Source organism: Lissotriton helveticus, chromosome 3_2 (assembly GCF_964261635.1).
Source record: "Lissotriton helveticus chromosome 3_2, aLisHel1.1, whole genome shotgun sequence".
NCBI lineage: Eukaryota > Metazoa > Chordata > Amphibia > Caudata > Salamandridae > Lissotriton > Lissotriton helveticus.
Genome location: NC_136062.1, coordinates 112,484,286 through 112,501,971, shown reverse-complemented (window position 1 = coordinate 112,501,971; position 17,686 = coordinate 112,484,286). Strand labels below are relative to the sequence as shown.

The 17,686-nt window shown below is 43.8% G+C and overlaps 1 protein-coding gene across 2 annotated transcripts in view; it reads left to right on the top strand.

Moving 5' to 3' along the window:
• The window catches only part of CCPG1 (cell cycle progression 1), a 387,788-nt gene that overhangs the window by 357,253 nt on the left and 12,849 nt on the right, over positions 1-17,686 (top strand). For both annotated transcript variants that reach the window (XM_078684863.1, XM_078684864.1), the window contains exon 8: positions 1,337-2,676. In XM_078684863.1, coding sequence (XP_078540989.1) covers positions 1,337-2,676 — 1,340 coding nt within the window. The remainder of the gene's footprint in view (positions 1-1,336; positions 2,677-17,686) is intronic.

The following is a 17,686-nucleotide window of genomic DNA, read 5'->3' as shown; positions in this document are numbered from 1 at the left end:
GGGGATCCTTGAAAATTAAACAATATAAACTTGCTGATAAAATAAAAATGCACATAAATAGCCACATTGAAGAAAAAAAAAACTCTATAAATGAAAATAAATGTGAAATTGCAGACAAAGAAATGAAGCTTGTAACTTGGCATGATTGAGACGCGGCCGTGAAACTGAAAGTACGGCCGACCGGCCGTGAATAATTAGGGGGTGAGAAATGCGCTGGGAGGGCTGCCTTTGATGTGGTAATGCGAGGCAGGCAGGCAGGCGGCTGGTGGCATTGTGCACGCGCTTTCTAGGGCTTGCGCTTGCGCAATGACCTAAAAAGCACATGCACTGCATGGGATCGCCAGTGGAATCGCCAGTTAGGTAAACTCTCGATAAGCCCCTATATATCTCGCTCCCGCTCAATGTGCATGCGCATTGAGATAGGTCGCTCGACCTAAAAACAGGGTCATGACTGATTTGCATGTAGCTGGGTCTGAACTGGGGTGGCGAAGTGAGCTAAAGAATGATGATGGATTCCACCCAGATCTGTGAGTGGGCGTGAGTGTCTGAAAAGTTTCAGCTCTCCGTCCATCATCTCCTTGTGTTTACAAAACACAGGTGCCTCATAAGAGAAATGGGTGTGAGATATGATTGAATGGCTGTTGGAGAAAGAACTGAGAATGTAACTGGTACACGTGGATTTTGAAGTGGGTGATGACGTAATTAAATGGAAGGAGCTGTATCAAAAACTGACTGCAAGAGATAATGAGGATGAGACAAATGATAGCTGAGGATAGAACCATTTATGTAAAGTAAAGGGCGGGAAAGAAGAGGAGGGGAGAATGGGGTGAGGAATAAGAGAGATGAATAACAGACTCAGAAACAAAATAATCATAGGTCTTCACTCATCGATTTTCCTCTTTAAAATGCAAACAATAGACTACTACTCAGTAGTATTATGTTGTCTGTTTCAATAAAGGGCAAGTGTAGAAGATAAGATTCCAAAGAAGGCGATTTGAATGAAAATACAGTAGCAACATTTCTGAAGAAGGGGGTAAGGAGTGGGGAAACTGCAGAGAGCTGAAAGACGAAATTTAACATCCATAGTGAAATTTGTACATCAAAAATATTTGTTATGAGATTGTTAAATGTGGAGTGAGGGGGGATGCAGAGCAATAGCTAAGAGAGAGAAACTGAAATAGAGGGGTGAATACTGGGTGGGCAAGCAGAGGGGTCTCCTTGGTCATTAACATACAAATGTAAATTACACCAGTGAACTCTCAGTAAATGTAATTATCAGCTTGTAGTTTTGTGAGTTAAATCTTACATTTTCCTTGTTTTGTTTATTGAATTTTAGGTAGAAAGTGAGAAACATGTAACCTGTTTGGAAGTACATGACGATGAGAAGTTATCATTTCCAGACCTTAAGATAAACCAAGCTGCTAATAATCTGGATTTAAGGCAATCACTAGAGAATGGAGAAAATGTTTTTGGTACAAATAAACTGCTAAAACCAGTGATAAATTTGAGGAATGAAGACACAAATGTTGAATCAATTCTTACAGAAAATCAGAAGCTAAAAGAACAACTAGAAGGAGAAAAGCTATTTAGTCATACAGTTCTGAGACAGAAGGAGACCCTCATAACAGAGACACATTTGTTAAAAAGAGAGTTGGACAAAGAAAGATCAAATATACAAGCCCTGAAAGATGAACTTAATGAATATAGTTATATGCAGTCTTTCAGGAACAAAGACTATGTAAAATCATTGACTGACGACCAAGAGATGGAAACTATGCAAAAAAGATTAAAGGAACTCGAGAAAAAACTCACCTTTGAGCAACAACGCTCTGATTTATGGGAAAGGTTGTACATTGAAGCGAGAGAGAACAAAGGAAAAAGAGAAAACACCAAGAGCAAAAAGAAGTCCAAACATTCCTTTTTTGGTTCTGTTAAGGATACGTTTGATGCTATGAAGAACTCCACAAAGGAATTTGTGAGACACCACAAAGAAAAGATTAAACAGGCTAAACAAGCAGTTAAAGAGAAACTGAAGAAATTCTCAGATTCAGTGAAATCTACTTTCAGGCACTTTAAGGACTCTACCAAAGTTATGTTTGATGGACACCAGAATAAGAGAAAAGATGACACTAATAAAGAAAAGACGGCAAATGCAAAACCGGATTTTAAGGATTTCCAAGCCTACCATCATACTGATGATTCCAAATTTTCAGATGAAAGTTCAGAGACCACGAAAACGCAATCAAAAGGTTCACGACATAAACACTCTAAGAAATGTAACCATGATCAGGAATGTGAGAAAAGACCACACTTAAACCCGCAAGGCTGCTCTGGTGTTTTTGAATGCGCACACCAGGAGTCTATTAGTTTCTTCAACAAGGTTCTTGATCCAATCAAAGTAGATGAATTTACATATTTGGTTCAAAGTTATCTGCAGCAGGAAGTAGCTGACTTCCATCATTGGAAAGAGCTCGAGAAATTTATCAAAAGCTTTTTCAATAATGGCCTGTTCATACATGATCGAATGCTGTTTACTGATTTTGTAAATGATTTGGAACAGTACCTTGGGGATATTGAAGAGTACCAGAGGTCCAGAGTTGGAATATTTGAAGATCTAGATGAATATGTTTATAGCTACTTTTTTGGTGAGACTTACTCTGCACCATATGGACCCAGGTTGGTTTCTAACTGATTTTTACAAATGGAGGTGTTTATACAATGAATCCTAGTTTTGTTTAAGATCTGTGAATACTGTACATTTGAATTGATGTTATAGAATGCAGTGGGATGTTTCCTTTTCTGAATGCCCATGAGTGAGGGTGTGTTGTGTTTGTGTTCAGTGGCCAAACTTAAACTCATGAATGCTATGGTAGTTTCTAAGAAATAGAGGAACTGAAATCGGACAGTTTTAGTTGCCAGTCCATCACAGCACCCTAAAGCCTACCAAATCCACGCTACTTCCTGTTCTTGTGTGAAAATATGACAGTTGCCGTTCTAAAAGTTTTTAGTCACACACAAGCACACTAATGCCCAAAGTTTCTTCTTCTTGTTTATTGTTAAGGGACAGTGTCACTCTGTTAGTGACACTTACTAAAAAGAACATAAGTTGAAAGGACGATATGGTTATTATCCAAAGCCTAGAAAGACATTAGAGTGATCAGTTCTCCTTAGTTATGCAATCATAACTTCCATTGCCTCGTTGCAATTAGGGGTGCGTGGAATTTGAGTAACCGCGTTACGCAAATCTTCCCGAAATGGTAAAAAATCTCCGCGGACACGCAGAAATTCCAAGAACACGCGGAATTGCTTGTTCGCCATGCTTTTTTACTGTTCGCAATCGCTGTTTGCATGCTCGGGGGGAAATATCCTGCGAACACGCATTTGAGAACGCGAACAAGCAAACAATTTTGCGAAGTCAAGGAACGCAGGATTTTGGGCAATTTCGCGTTCTCTGCGGAACACGAAATTACCCAAATTCCGCGAGCGGAACGGAATTTACCGCCCCGGCCTAATTGCAATGTCTCCTAATTCCAGACATTTTCCAAATAATTACTATTTTTATGATGTAAGTTAATATGTGCTCTTAGTAGAAATTCAGAACACCTTTAATCAAAGATGTGTTTGTGAACGTTTACTGTTTTGTAATGAACCTTTGTATGTATGTGGATAATATCCAGGGTGTATGACTTGTAACAGTGTCCTGTGTTCAGGTTCCAGGCCAGCAGTACCTACACTGTGTGGAGTGTAGCCCTGCGTGGCAGACACTGGATAAAAGACAAGACCATACACACCTGGCTAGAAATGGGTTGAGCAGCTTCAAATGTTTATTTCAGACTGAAGCTAGATTTTCCAATCCGGAAAAAACTTTGTAGGGGTCTAGTGTCTGCATGTCTTAAAAGAGTGTGTCCGTTTGATTTATTTCATAGGTATTCTTTGCCCCAGATCACATAAAAAAAAGTGCTAGAGTGTATATCCTGTTTGGCACACAATCCACATTGCAAAATACTCACTTATTTGGATGTTGTTGGCCCATTCAAAAACTTCGAAATATCAAAATATATTCTATGATCTGGATTCCCAGTTCTGCACCCAAAATAAAAATCTCAAACTAGTCACCTGATTGGTGAGAGGCAGCTAGTCATATTTGAAGAGCTGCCCTTTGGGATCTGGAAATGAGTGTGAAAGGTCTAGTAGATACCAGGTCGCCAAGGTCTGACACCGGTATATATCAGAGGACAATGTAGAGTGGGTGCATTAAAAGATGTAGGTTATAAAATAAATACACCTTTTTTGGATCACAATATTTGTGAACCCAATTAGAGAGAAATACAACTTTGCAAATGCTCATGAAAAGTTGAGTCTTTACTAAAAGGGCAAGACGGGAGAGCCCGCATCAACAGTGCGATCAAGTGCAACTCAGTTTTTTTGGTTTTTTTAAACAGCAAGTGTAGTTTTGTAGAGACTAGCAGTGGAAATATTTTCTCGGCACTGTGCATAATTTGAAATGGAAAAATACTGAATGTTTACACAATGAAATGCACTCCTGAATACACATACAAAGAGTGAAGCACAACTACATTTAAAAGTTGAGTACTCTACTGCCTCGTCCATCCTCATCATACCACGTTTACTTAGCCGCCAAGGGACCAACCCACCCCTGCGGTAAGAGAGAGACTCACTCCCTGCTAATGTAGTAATGCCTTGTACTATTGCACCCTTGTGACGATAAGTCCACAAGACAGTCAGTAATTGTCTGTGGTACTGCACCCTTGCAGCATGCTGTTCAATACGTGTTTCTGCAGTTTCTGGCATGTGCTCCAGAGTCCTAAAATACAACTTTTGAGGAGAGAAGATTGCCTTGCCAAACTTAACTGGTATTTGGGGTCACTTTCGCTTGGTCTCCCTCCTTCGTTCTTTAGCTAGCTAACCAACAATACCTTTCTTTTTCAAAGTTGCTCTTCTGCTGACATCATAGATGACTTACAATTTGACTTCATGGTCAGATTTCAAGGTAAGCATCGATGATGACCTCATGGATTGCATTGAAAAAGGACTTTGTGTCTGTTACCTATTCCCACCCACCCCTACATCCGTAATAGTGAAGCCACCAACTTAGTGTAGAGTACCTTTCTCGCTCTCAAGGACATTCTCACAGTTTTGAGATCATTGTCAATGTTGAGTGGAAACAGACCTCGAGCAAGAGGCCAACTGAAGGACTGAGGTGTCCACTCAGCCTCCTGAGGTGTATGTGAAACCTTCTTGAGCTAGACATGGAGGCACGTACAATCCTTAACGAACTTCCAGACAAATAGTAAAGTGGCCAGGGTGGTACATGCTGGTGATGCAGACTATGGGCAGTGAAAATTCTATTCTAGAGTTACGTGGCATCAGCTTATCATGAGAACCAGAATAAAAGGATAAGATAAAACAAAACAAAAAAGTATTGAAGTGAACACAAAACATTACCAACCCTAACCATGTTGAAAAATTATATTTTCCTGGCAGAAAAGCGGCTCCTAACAAAGGAGATATTGTGTGAAAACAACTTAAGAAATAGCAAAATTAAAGAGGAAGATGTTGAATAAACCTGAAAAACGGGAAGAAGTGTCATAAAATTGGATCGAAACCAGACTACATTTCAAGGTCTCAGCAACCACATTAATAAATAAATAAACTAAGAAAGCTATGATGAAGTGCTGCATTGTGTGATTGTTCTTCCAATATTCATCAACATTTTTGAAGGTGTAGAACCTTTTTATTGCTCTTTGGAGGGCCCTATGCTTTTAAGTCTCCCGTAACTGCATTGGTCATCTTTAAAGTTAAAGTACAACAAAGACCCCGTTTTGAGAATCTATCAATGCATTACATTCACCTGATGCCAAGAGTGTATAGAGTAAAAGTATGTGTAGGCCAGAGATGGTACAAACTAGTTAAAGGCCCATAGCATCCATCTGATTGAATGCCAAATGAACACTAAAAGTGTACTTGGAAAAGATGCAGGTTCCATGAATGTGTGGTACATGCCTATGTGCTTACAGTGCATACATGTAGCAGTGCTTGAGGAGGCTGCATGGCCACAAGGTGTGGGTGTGAGGAAAATATTGGTGCCAGCAATATCCCTAATCAATTTATGGCTAGCAGCATTGTAACCGCAGACCTCACATTTGGTATGTACGTAGAGCACAAACGCTAATTGTTATGTTATTTCCTTCTATTTTCTATTTTTATCTTGTGATATTAGTGGTGTCATCCACAAACCGTACTACAGCTGGCACGTGCATTGCCTGCTACTCATAAACCAAATACAGGCTTAAAAGATCCATAGTGTACCACTACCGTTTTCGCTTTAGGAAAGTCACAAATGTATGTATTTATTCTTAGAAGTGGCCCTTCTTAAGAAGCCCCAAGTTAGAGATCTGCGTACTGGCACTGACAACTGGTAAATGGTCCATGTCTGAGAGTGCAGAAAGAGTTCAGCCAGATACTGACATTAGCTGGCAGGGATGGCATTTATATGTGGCTCTACTACTTTGGGGCATGGTCGACCTGGCCCAGAGCCACATGGGGCCAATTGGTGGCATGCAGGAGCTTTACTGAGAGCTTTCGGGATCCAGTCTAATGTCTGGAGAATATTTGACAGGTGAGGAATCTGCGGTTACATAGAGTATCCACATACCAAAGTTAAGTAACTTATTTATCTGTCTTTTATGCCCTAAACCATTTCCATCTTGCCTTCAGCACAGACACACTGTACAAAATAATGAGCAAAAACTTCGTCAGCAACTCACCCTCGATCTGTTTTATTTCTTGAAACTGTCGCTGAAAGCAGTAGGGCATTTTCACAGTGAGTCCTGGATACCATGACAGCCATTGCTGGTTTTATTAGGTATGTGTCCTCGATTTTCAGTAACAGTGAATGGAGTTGTTACCAGGTTTTAGCAGACCAGTTCTGTATGCTCCTTGGTGACCTTTTCATAGATGGCAAGTGTCCATCTAAGTTCCAGATGCTGGGAAAGAGGGATAGGGATCAGACCCATGTCAGATTTCCCCGTGTCAATTTAAGATAAATTGCAATAAAAAGTAATCTAAATGAATAATTTGCACTGTGATTATCGTTATCATGAAAGCATGGCATACATCTGGCCCTTTTGGATCTCTGTTGGACACCTCCAATATTTGGGGAATGCCCCTGCAGGCATATCTAATGGCAGAACACTGTGAGAAGGGTAGTAGTGAACATGCATAGTTCACCTGTAATGTGTGAGACTTGTCGTCGCAAGTCTGCCTGCCCCATATGTATGCTGACTATTGTGAGGGACAGTGACTGCTACGATGTTAATGGGAGCGGTGTAATGTTGATGGGCTCCCACATAGTTCTGTTGAGATTCTCTCCTGATTCAGTGCATTGGCATCCTTTATAAATCACAAAATTTGAAAATGCAGTCTTAGCCTTTGGTATTGCCTGCTTATCCAGTATTGGGGTAAATTTAATAGATTCACATGCCTGAATAATTCCCAGCAGAGGCAGTTTTCCTCCGATTTTCACTGCATGTCGTGAAGACAGTCTCCCTGAGTTCTACTCAGTTTTTCTTCTACCTTCTAGGTTTTTCTTCTGAAAAAATTATTTTCATCATATTTGATAGGCAAGGACTCTTGTGAGCCTGCAAGACCCATGGCAAGAAGGGACTCCATGTTGAGTATCCTCACAAGTACTGCATGTATTGCCTTCACCCAGCCATGAGGTAAAACGGTGCAAAATCTGTTGCACTTTCTCTTCTAAAACTTTAAGAGATAGAGAAGAGAGGCTGCTTTTGTGGCTGCAGTCCACAAAGCACCGTAAGCCATTGGAGGAGGACAGTGATGGGTCATCCAAGCCTCTCAAAAGAGCAAAATCTCAAGAAAAAGACTCTGGAGAGGGCAGGAAACACCTAAAACCCTCTCCAGAAAGCAAGTGCTCAAAACAGGAGAAACTTTCCAATGTCTCCTCTGAGCTTTCGTCTTCTGTTTCCTCTGCTCCTGTGAGGAAAGAAAAGAAGCACAGTAAAGCCTCCTCATGGGATCCGGGGAAGAGCAGAACTGAAAAATCCCCATCAATGACGCTACTGTGGATGATAGTCACTGGGTTGTTGTGGACGACAAGTTACACGCTTACGTTGTCGGCCCTGTCAACGTTAGGTACGATGACGACAGTGGCCATCTGGGGGCCCATACTGTTAACAAAGGTATTGTTTACGCCATCATCATCAACGTCCGTCCCATCTGTGCAGTCGGTGAGGGTTACAGTGACAAAGCCGAGGAAGATACCATTGATGTCCACACCGTCAACGTCACTATTGTCGCAGACACCGTCGACAACAGAGACAACGACACAGTCGATGAGGTCATCGTCAGTTGCGATTCAGTCTTCGACAATTACACCATTGGTGACGATACCATCAAAGACCGGGTTTTCATCGTCCGGTGGCCAGTAGTCTGTCGACACCACCATTGACAATAATTAAGGTGACAAAGAAATATTTCCATCCTGAGATGCAGCTTACTGTAAGATCTCCCCTTTGCCTCATTCACACTGTTTGGATCTTCAGGAGTCGGACGAAGATGATGGAATAAATGGATTGGTGCATAGTCCTTCGGGGTTGTACGTTTAGTGCCAGGACGAGGACTAAAAGGACCAGCAATACTACCAGGCATATTTGGCACCGCCCTGTCATTATCAAAACTATGAATAGTATGAACCTTGCCCTAGAGAGATAGCTCACCTGCCACCAACTTTGATTCAAGATCTTCAAGCTATGCTGGCAGACTACAAACAAATATTTCCATCTCAATATGTTCCAAAGGAGCCAATGGTGCAACCACAGGTCCTTGAGAAACCAAGTTCGCCAGCAACACCTACAGTGGCACAACATTTTATGCAAGAGCCGGATCCGGTCAACCCTTCCTCCTCGGATGAGGAGAGAGAAGAGGGCGAAATTCCAGAAACAATGGCTTCAGACCCTTGGGAGGACTGCATAATTCCCACTCACTCCCCCCTCTACACATTCCCCCCCCGTCACATCATACAGTAAATTACCTGCCAGAAGACATAGGGGGTTTCCACAGCTTAATGGAAAGGGCTTCTAATACATTCCATCTCCCCATGGATGTTACACATACAGACTGCTTCATGTATGCTTTAAAGAAGCAGCCAGAAAATCAGTAAGCACAATTCCAATAATAGACTACATCTGGCCAGAGGGGATAAAGATAATGATGATCCCGGCCACAATACCACCAGTGTTCTCACATAGAGAAAAACTACAGTGCCCAAGAGAATTCGCCTTCCTGTCTGACAGGCCATCCTAAGCTGGATTCTGTAATTTTGCAGGCGGCACAAAGGAGATCTAAGAACCCTGCCACCCCGATCTCAACTCCTCCGGACAAAGAAGGAGGTTAGATAGACATCATAGGGAAGCGCTTTTCCACCATTGCTGCAACTACCATAAAAGCAGCCAACGCTTTAACTATCATCGGCAGCTACGATAGACAAATGTGGTCGGATATGGCCTCTTTACTAGACCTCATTCCTGAGGACAGAAAGCCAGAAAGATCCTCTTAGAAGGAGAGCGGGCAGCCTCAGAGACAATCGCTATGGACATAGCCAGCACAGGGGTTCCGCCAACTGGCAAGTGCAGCATTTTTAAGGCACCAAGGGTGGTTGAAAGCAACCACATTTACACTGGAGGTCCAGTCAAAGGTTCTGGATATGGCATTTGATGAGGACACATTGCTTGGCAAACATATAGATGAGGCACTTCTGTCCATCTAAAAGGACACGGATACAGTGAAATTCTTAGGTTCCCTCCAATACAGGAAAGTAGCATTCAGGGGGCAAAGCACGTAGTTTTACCACTTACAAAGTAAACTTCCAGAGGGCACACCAGTGCCAGCCCTATCAGCCACAATATAGGCAGTCCTATCAGCCTGCCGTCAACCGGCCAAAGCTGCTTTCTCTCGCCAAGGGGGCCATAAAGGAACATCAACCCAAGGCAGGGACAATGCAAGAAACCAATGATCCCACCAGGGTACCAGCTTTCCCCATCTTTTTCCCCCTCCCGTGGGTGCAAAGATAGCCAGTATCTTCTGGCAATGGGAGAGTATAATATTGGACCATTGGGTGCTGGATGTGATTGCCTTCGGTCACACACTGGAGTTCATACAAAAACCTCCAACGACGCCACCCAGGGGAGCCCCTCCCCCTCGCCTTCACTTATTGCAGAGAGAAGCAAAAGTTATGCTCGCAAAAGGAACCATCAAGAAGGTTCCAACTCTGCAAAGATGGCAAGGTTTCTTCTCCTGTTTCTTCTTGATTATGAAGAAGTCAGGGGAATAGAGCCCAATTGTGGATCTCAGTAAGTTAAACAAGTTCCTGAGGAAACAAACTTTCATGATGGTAACTCTGATTGAGATCTTATGACGTCCTAACAAGGGAGACTTCATGACCTCCCACGTTCTGGAAGACACATACTTCCTCATCCCCATTCATCGGAAGTCGGCACCTAGGATATTTACAAAGTGCCTCGTACCTGTGCCCGCAGCCCTACGCTCAAGGTCACCAAGTATTCCCGTACTTGGATGACTGGCTGCTAAATGCACCAACAACAAAGCAAGCAACACAGAACACAAACGCATGTCTTCGGCTGTTCAGCAAACTGGGGTTGACAGTGAACATCGCAAAGTCTTCCTTTATTCTCAATTGAGTAATTCCATTCCTGTGAGCAAGATTGGACACAATGTAATGCAAAGCATTCTTGTCGAAAGAACGTCTAAGGTACATGGCTATAGCCATATCAAGAAAAAAGTCTGTTTCAGTAAGGAAATATAATTTGCTCTTAGGGATGTGTTCATCAGCGATAGACTTAGTTCCCTTGGCAAGACTCAAAATGCACCTCTCCAAGAAGAACTGCAAAAGCAATGGCTTCAAACGACAGGTTCTTTTGAGGATATGTTTCGGGTTACTCAAGCCATGAAGATATCAATGTTATGGTGGTACCACACCAAACCTTTCAAAGGGACTTCCGTTCTTGTAAGACATACCAGATTACATCCTGACAACGAATGCCTCCATGGAAGGCTGGGGAGGTCATTTGCTCAACTTCCAAATTCAAGGCAAATAGTCCACTTCTCAAAACAGTCATATCAACAGCGTAGATCTGAAGGCTGTATTCCTGTTTTCAGGCTTTCCTGCAGAGAATAGCAGGTGCTTCAGTACTGGTCTGCACGGACAACACCACCAGTATGTTCTACATAAACAAACAGGGAGAGACCAAATCTTTCACGCTTTCCCTGGAAGCACAAGAATTATGGACCTGGGTGACACAGCACAGGCTTTCTCTCAGAGCCGAGCATGTTCCAGGTTTACACAACACGCTAGCAGATGCTCTCAGCAGAGCTACCGACAATTGCCACGAATAGGAACTCGACCAATTCCAGCTAGATGGAGTATTCGCACTATGGGGAAAGCCAACTCTGGACCTGTTTACCACAAACATCAATGCAAAATGCTGATCCTATGCTAGCAGGTTCCCCCTGCATTGGTCATCGGGCAATGCCCTTTTGATGCAATGGTCAGGGATATATGCCTGTGCCTTTCCCCCATCCCGTTGATTCCTAGAGTACTGACCAAGATGAAGCGGGAATGATGTCGCCTGATTCTCATTGCACCCAGGTGGCCCAGACAGCATTGATTCCCGGAACTTCTTCACCTTTCAGAAGCCGGACCCGTACGTCTGTAGCGGTTTCCTCCTCTCCTGTCCAGGGACAACGGTCAAGTGCACCATCCGAATCTGGAGTCTCTGCACTTGCACGCTTGGCTCCTGAATTCTTAGAGTGTAGAGACATGGATATTTCTTAGGATAGTAGAAGTATCCTTTAGAAATCTAGGGCGGACAGCACCAACAAGATGTACAAACTAAAATGGAAAAGGTTCTGTTTTTGGTGCCAGCGAGTGGTCTACATCCGTTTCAAGTCTCCCCTCAACAGATCTTACCATATCTTTTCTCCTTGGCAAAGTCTGGTTTAGCTTTTGCTTCAGTTAAGATGCATTTGGCTTCCATCGCTATAGAAGAGCTTCTAGTGCCTTTTCTCTTTGTGCCTCCAGCCTAATCAATTTATGAATCAGCTTTTCTGTACTTTCCCTCTTGTGCGAGCACCTCCACCGGAATGGAACCTCAACGTAGTCCTTGCACAACTTATAAAAAGACCATTTGAACCCCTTCATAAAGCTGAGATGAAATTCTTAACTTGGAAAGTTGCCCTTCTGCTTGCCATCACCTCAGCCAGGAAGGTAAGCGAAGTACTGGCGTTCACCTGTAAGAAACTATCCCTAATATTTAAGGAGGACACTGTGATCCTGAGGACTAATCCTACTTTTTTCCCCTTCAGAACCATCGCAATTCCATCTCAGTGAGCCGGTGATATTAATCCTTTTTTCCAAAACCATGAACACCTGCAGAGCAAGCCCTGCATACGCTGGATATCAAGTGTTGCCTTAAATTTTTATCTTCACAGAACAAAGGACATTTGAAAGGCTGATCAATTATTTGTGGCCTATTGCCAGGGCAGAGAAGGGACTGCAATAGCAAAAGCAACTATTGCATAATTGATTTCGGCTGCGATACAGTTCTGTCATGTCAAAGCCAACAAACCTTTGGAAAGGACAATGAAGGCTCATTCCACCAGTGCTGCCGCTACTTCAGCTGCCCTCTTGGCAAGAGTGTCACTGGAGAAGATCTGTGGTGCTGCAATCAGGAGGACCACTCATGCCTTCACGCAGCACTACTGCAGGGAGTCCTCACAAGATGCAGATGCAGCGGTTGAACAGGCAGTGCTTTGCCATCTCTTTCAGTAATGTAAGCCTCTTTCCGGCCTTTGGAAATAGTCTTTTGGTAATTTCAAATACTGACATGTATTGGAAGATGTAAAGCATAACTAAAGAATACTACTAGCTACGCTCTTGTCTCTTTTTCCTTTCCAGTTGTTAATGCTGTGTATATGGAAAGGCTTGTATATAAGGCATAATCTACCTTTCTTTTAAAAGTATATTGTGTACATTGATAAACAAAACAATGGGCACATCTATAGCCCTCAGAAGTTTTTTCTGTCAGGTTACCTCGAAAATGTTTAGGTTTGCTAAGTGATAGAAGTCACCCACCATCCACAACAGACAAATTAAGATTGGATGTGACTGCTTGCTACTCTGATTCAGACATGTGAATCTATGAATGATACCCCAATACTGGAAAATAAAATAAGTTACTTACCTGAAACTGTGGTTATCCAGTATTGGTATCTTTCATTGATTCATATGCACCCACCCTTCTCCCGTAGAGGCTGTTTCCATTTTATTCATTAAGACACTCACTCCTCACTTGTGCTGGGAAAATCTGAGAACAACTGCCTCTGCTGGGATTGTTCTAGAGGGTGCTAGCAGCTGATTGGCTGCATTTAACATTTAGTCCTTTGTAGGTCTCGCACCGCGAGAGACCTCTTGTAGGGGTTTAGGAATTGCACACGCACCAGCGTGTGCTTTTCCTTTTGGGCCACTCTATTGGCCTTTACATGCGTCTTTTTTACAAAGACAGCACGCAATTGGCCAAAGGCGGGCGCATTGCTCCACCCATGGCCTATTGGTGTCTGTTACTCGCAGCAGCAGCATATGTTTCCAATTATCGTGCCCTGACATGGGCGCGATAATTGGAAACATATGCTGCTGCTCGCAACCGCGCCCGCAGCTCCTCCTGTTCTTCGGCACCTCAAACAAGTCTACCTTTCATCCCTTTCACGCCAATACTTTGTCTACTTATCCCACCTCCTCCTCGCCTCTCACATCTCTATTAGGTTTCCTTGTGCTCACCTCCTCAACAATAACTTTACCCACCTGGTACAAGCCTGTGCTACTGTGAGAGCTATGTTCACACTACTGCAACAAGACATGTTCCCTTGAACGTGTAGACGAGCTCCTGATTGGTTAACAATCCTGTCTCCCTGTCTCGAGAAGCTCAGAACAACCTATCACTGCGCAACAGACAACAAGCACTCACGTTTATTAACTACTCACCTCCCAGCCGTCCTGGGAGCGGTTACCAAAGCCAAGTCCTCTTTTCCCTCTTCCCCAGCTGGGCTATTTTGAACCCGTGTGAGTGTGATTCAATCAGCAGTGGTCTTTAAAAAGGTTAAACTGGGATTGGCTTAGTTCATAATACGAACCCTCTGCAGCGATCAACCAATTTAAAAGCATGCCTGAAGTCCTGCTCAGACCCAAGTGAGGCTGTGCACGCAACGGACCTATAGTGCTCTGTTTTCTCAACTGCCAGCGCAATGCTGTACATCTCCAAAACAGCCATCCATTGATTGCGGGGGGCTGAAGGGGTTTGCTCAGGCCCGTGCTTCATGAGGACTGCGTGTAAAGAATGTGATCCATTAATCCGGGCACTTTTTGTATTTGATCCTTACACCCAGGGGTCTAGAAGATCCGGGAGGTTGTTAGCCAAATCTTTTTTAAAAGTGACCACATAAAAGTTGCTATGCAGGACTAAGTCAGAGAGGCGGTGGGCTGTGTAGCGTGGAATCACCGAACGCTGCACGCGGACCAGATTTTCTTTTGTCTGTGTATAGACATGGGTTATGAATTGTGGAATTTTGTGCCTGCATTTCTCGATAATAGAAGAGAATGCCGAAATGTTTACTTTCCGGGGGAGCTGTCTTTATGCATGGCCAGGGATCCTTGCTTTCTTTTGTTGTAGTGTTTGTTTTTTCTCGCATGCATCAGTGAAGGAGGGCGTGAGGAATTTGACACTCGCGTGTGAAGTGAGACGTGTCTAGTGCACAAGCACAAAAAAGTATTTAGAAATATATGTTCGAGGCATATGGGCTGCAGATGGTACATTATGAATAGATCGCCATCTGGTGTTGGGCTCGGATGATTGCACTTGTTTTTCTCTTGGAGAAGTCTTTTGTAGTCACGAGGCTGGTGACTTCTCCCTTGGGTGATAGTGCGCATGGGCATCGGCTCCATCCTTAGATTGTTTTTTCCCGCCATCTGGTTCGGATGAGGATCGAAGCGCTCCGGATCTACTTCGAGAAAAAAGTTATATTTCGGCGCGTATTCCCTTTCCAATTCGACGGTATTGTTTATAGAGTGCGAGTTCATTCCCATTTCGACGCGCTTCGATGTCAACACCAAAGATTTCCAACTCTACGTCGACGGGACCGGGAGGCCTATGAAAAGAACTCCATTCAAGAAATGTCCAACGTGTGGTGCTAAATTCCCACACAAGGACCTACACGAGGTGTGCGACCTCTGTTTGTCACCTGACCACGAATCCAGGGATTGTGAAGCCTGTGCGGCTTTCTCCTCCAAGTCGACGATTAGAAATCGTCGAGCCCGAAGACACGAGATGTTGAGGATGGAGTCAGATGCAATCCCAGAACTGTTCGAGGTTGAACACCCCGAGGAGGAGGAAGAAGATAAGGACGGGTCGGGGTCAGAAGCGGACGAGTCTGATGTCGGAGAAGTCAACGTTCATGAAACCGTGAGTGGCGACGTCCCTTTGCCAAAAAACTGACCCCGATTGGTGTCGACCCCGCCTTCGAGCCCGGTCAGACAACCGAATAAAGTTTCCGACGCCCCGCCTTCTGGCTCGGCAACGAAACCGAAACACTCGGTTTCCCACTATGTCGGATCCGAGAAACAGTCGACATCGACATAGACACCGAAGCTCCATACCAAAGAGAGCTTGAAGTCGAACCATTCCATGTCGAATTCGAAACATGCTTCAACGTCGAAGACTCCCTCGACACCGAAAAAATCGAACTCGGGCAAACTCTCGGTGCCGAAAACACATAAAACCGAGACACAGAAGCAATGGCACCTATCGGACCCAATGACTTCGGTACCGACACAGGAGCAACAAACCGATCCAAAACAAAGGACTTTATTAATTGATCCACAAACTGGCATGGTGGGGACAAAACTACCTAAAAAGAAGAAGACTCAACCGTTGGAGGAGAAAGCTCCTCCTCCTAAGAAGAGAACAATGGGGACAAATACAACTCCTCCCCTTTCTCCACAGCCTATCAACACACCCTCTTCTCCTCTTCCTCATACTCTGCCATCTATCCCTCGACCTTTTACACCACGCCCATCTACACCTCAAACAGATGTAGAAAGTGACACAGGGGATGGGGACCTTCCTAGGGATGATAACAATACTATCCCAGAAGACACAGACCCATGGGAAGATTATGATGCAGTGTCAGATAATGATAATGACCCTGACCTGTATCCCTCAAAACCCTCTCCCCCTGATGATAATTCGGGTTTTGCACAATTGATTAATAGGGCAGCAAAATACCAGAAGGTAGATTTACATGCGGAACCTCAGATAGAAGATTTCCTTTTAGAAACACTACCTGCTGCACAAAAATCTTCAGGGACCCTACCAATGCTTAAGGGCCTCCTCACTCACACATCAGTCATATTTAAAGATCCTGTGAGGGCTAGGGTGTTAAACCCAAGAATTGACAAAAAGTATAAGGCAGCCCCAAAAGACCCAGTATTTATTAAGGGACAAATACCTCTGGACTCGTTAGTAGTCTCAAACGCTCGTAAGAGGGCGAACTCACAGCAGGAGAAGCGCCTCCTCCTGACAAGTAGTCCAAGTTAATAGATGCATCTGGCAAGAGAGTAGCATCCCAAGCAGCAAACAGCAGGCGCATAGCAAATACTCAAGCGCTACTTGCACGCTATGATAGAGCTCATTATGATGAGTTAGAGAAACTCATTACACATCTCCCTAAGGAACATCAAAAAAGGGCAGATCAGCTGATACAAGAAGGGAAGATAATAACCAACACTTCCATTAAGTGCGCCTTAGACGCAGCAGATACTGCAGAAAGATCTATAAACACCAGTATCATGTTAAGAAGACATGCATGGCTCAGGGTCTCAGTGTTCAAACAGGAGGTACAAACTTCTTTATTGAACCAGCCTTTGATGGGAAAACACTCTTCGGCTCAAGCACAGATGAGGCGTTGGAGAAAATGAAAAAGGACACAGAAACGGCTAAGTCAATGGGAGAATTGCAACAGCCATCTCAGAGAGGTTCCTTTCGTAGGTTCACCTATAGAGGTGGATCAAAGAATACAGGCACAAGCCAGCAATCAACCTCTTTTACACCAACATCACCCAAAGGTAATTCTAGAGGCAGTTACAGAGGTAACAACAACAAGGGTAGAGGTCGCGGAAACAACAACAACCGCAACTCTCCTACCCCAAACCAGTGACTTCATACAGCTCCCCCCAGACCATGCAACACCGGTCGGGGGACGCCTATCACAGTTCCTACCTGTCTGGGAAAACATCAGACAGGTGGGTGAGACAAATTATCCAACATGGTTATTGCCTAGAACTCACTGCTACCCCACCAAACATCCCCCCCAGACAGCGTCCAATGAGTCAAGATCATCTGACATTATTAAAACAGGAAGTACTATCACTGCTACAAAAGCATGCGATAGAGGAGGTTCCACAACATCAACAAGGAACAGGAGTATACTCGCTATACTTTCTAATTCCCAAAAAAGACTGATCTCTAAGGCCTATACTAGACCTCAGACCTCTCAATGCATACATAAATTCGGAACA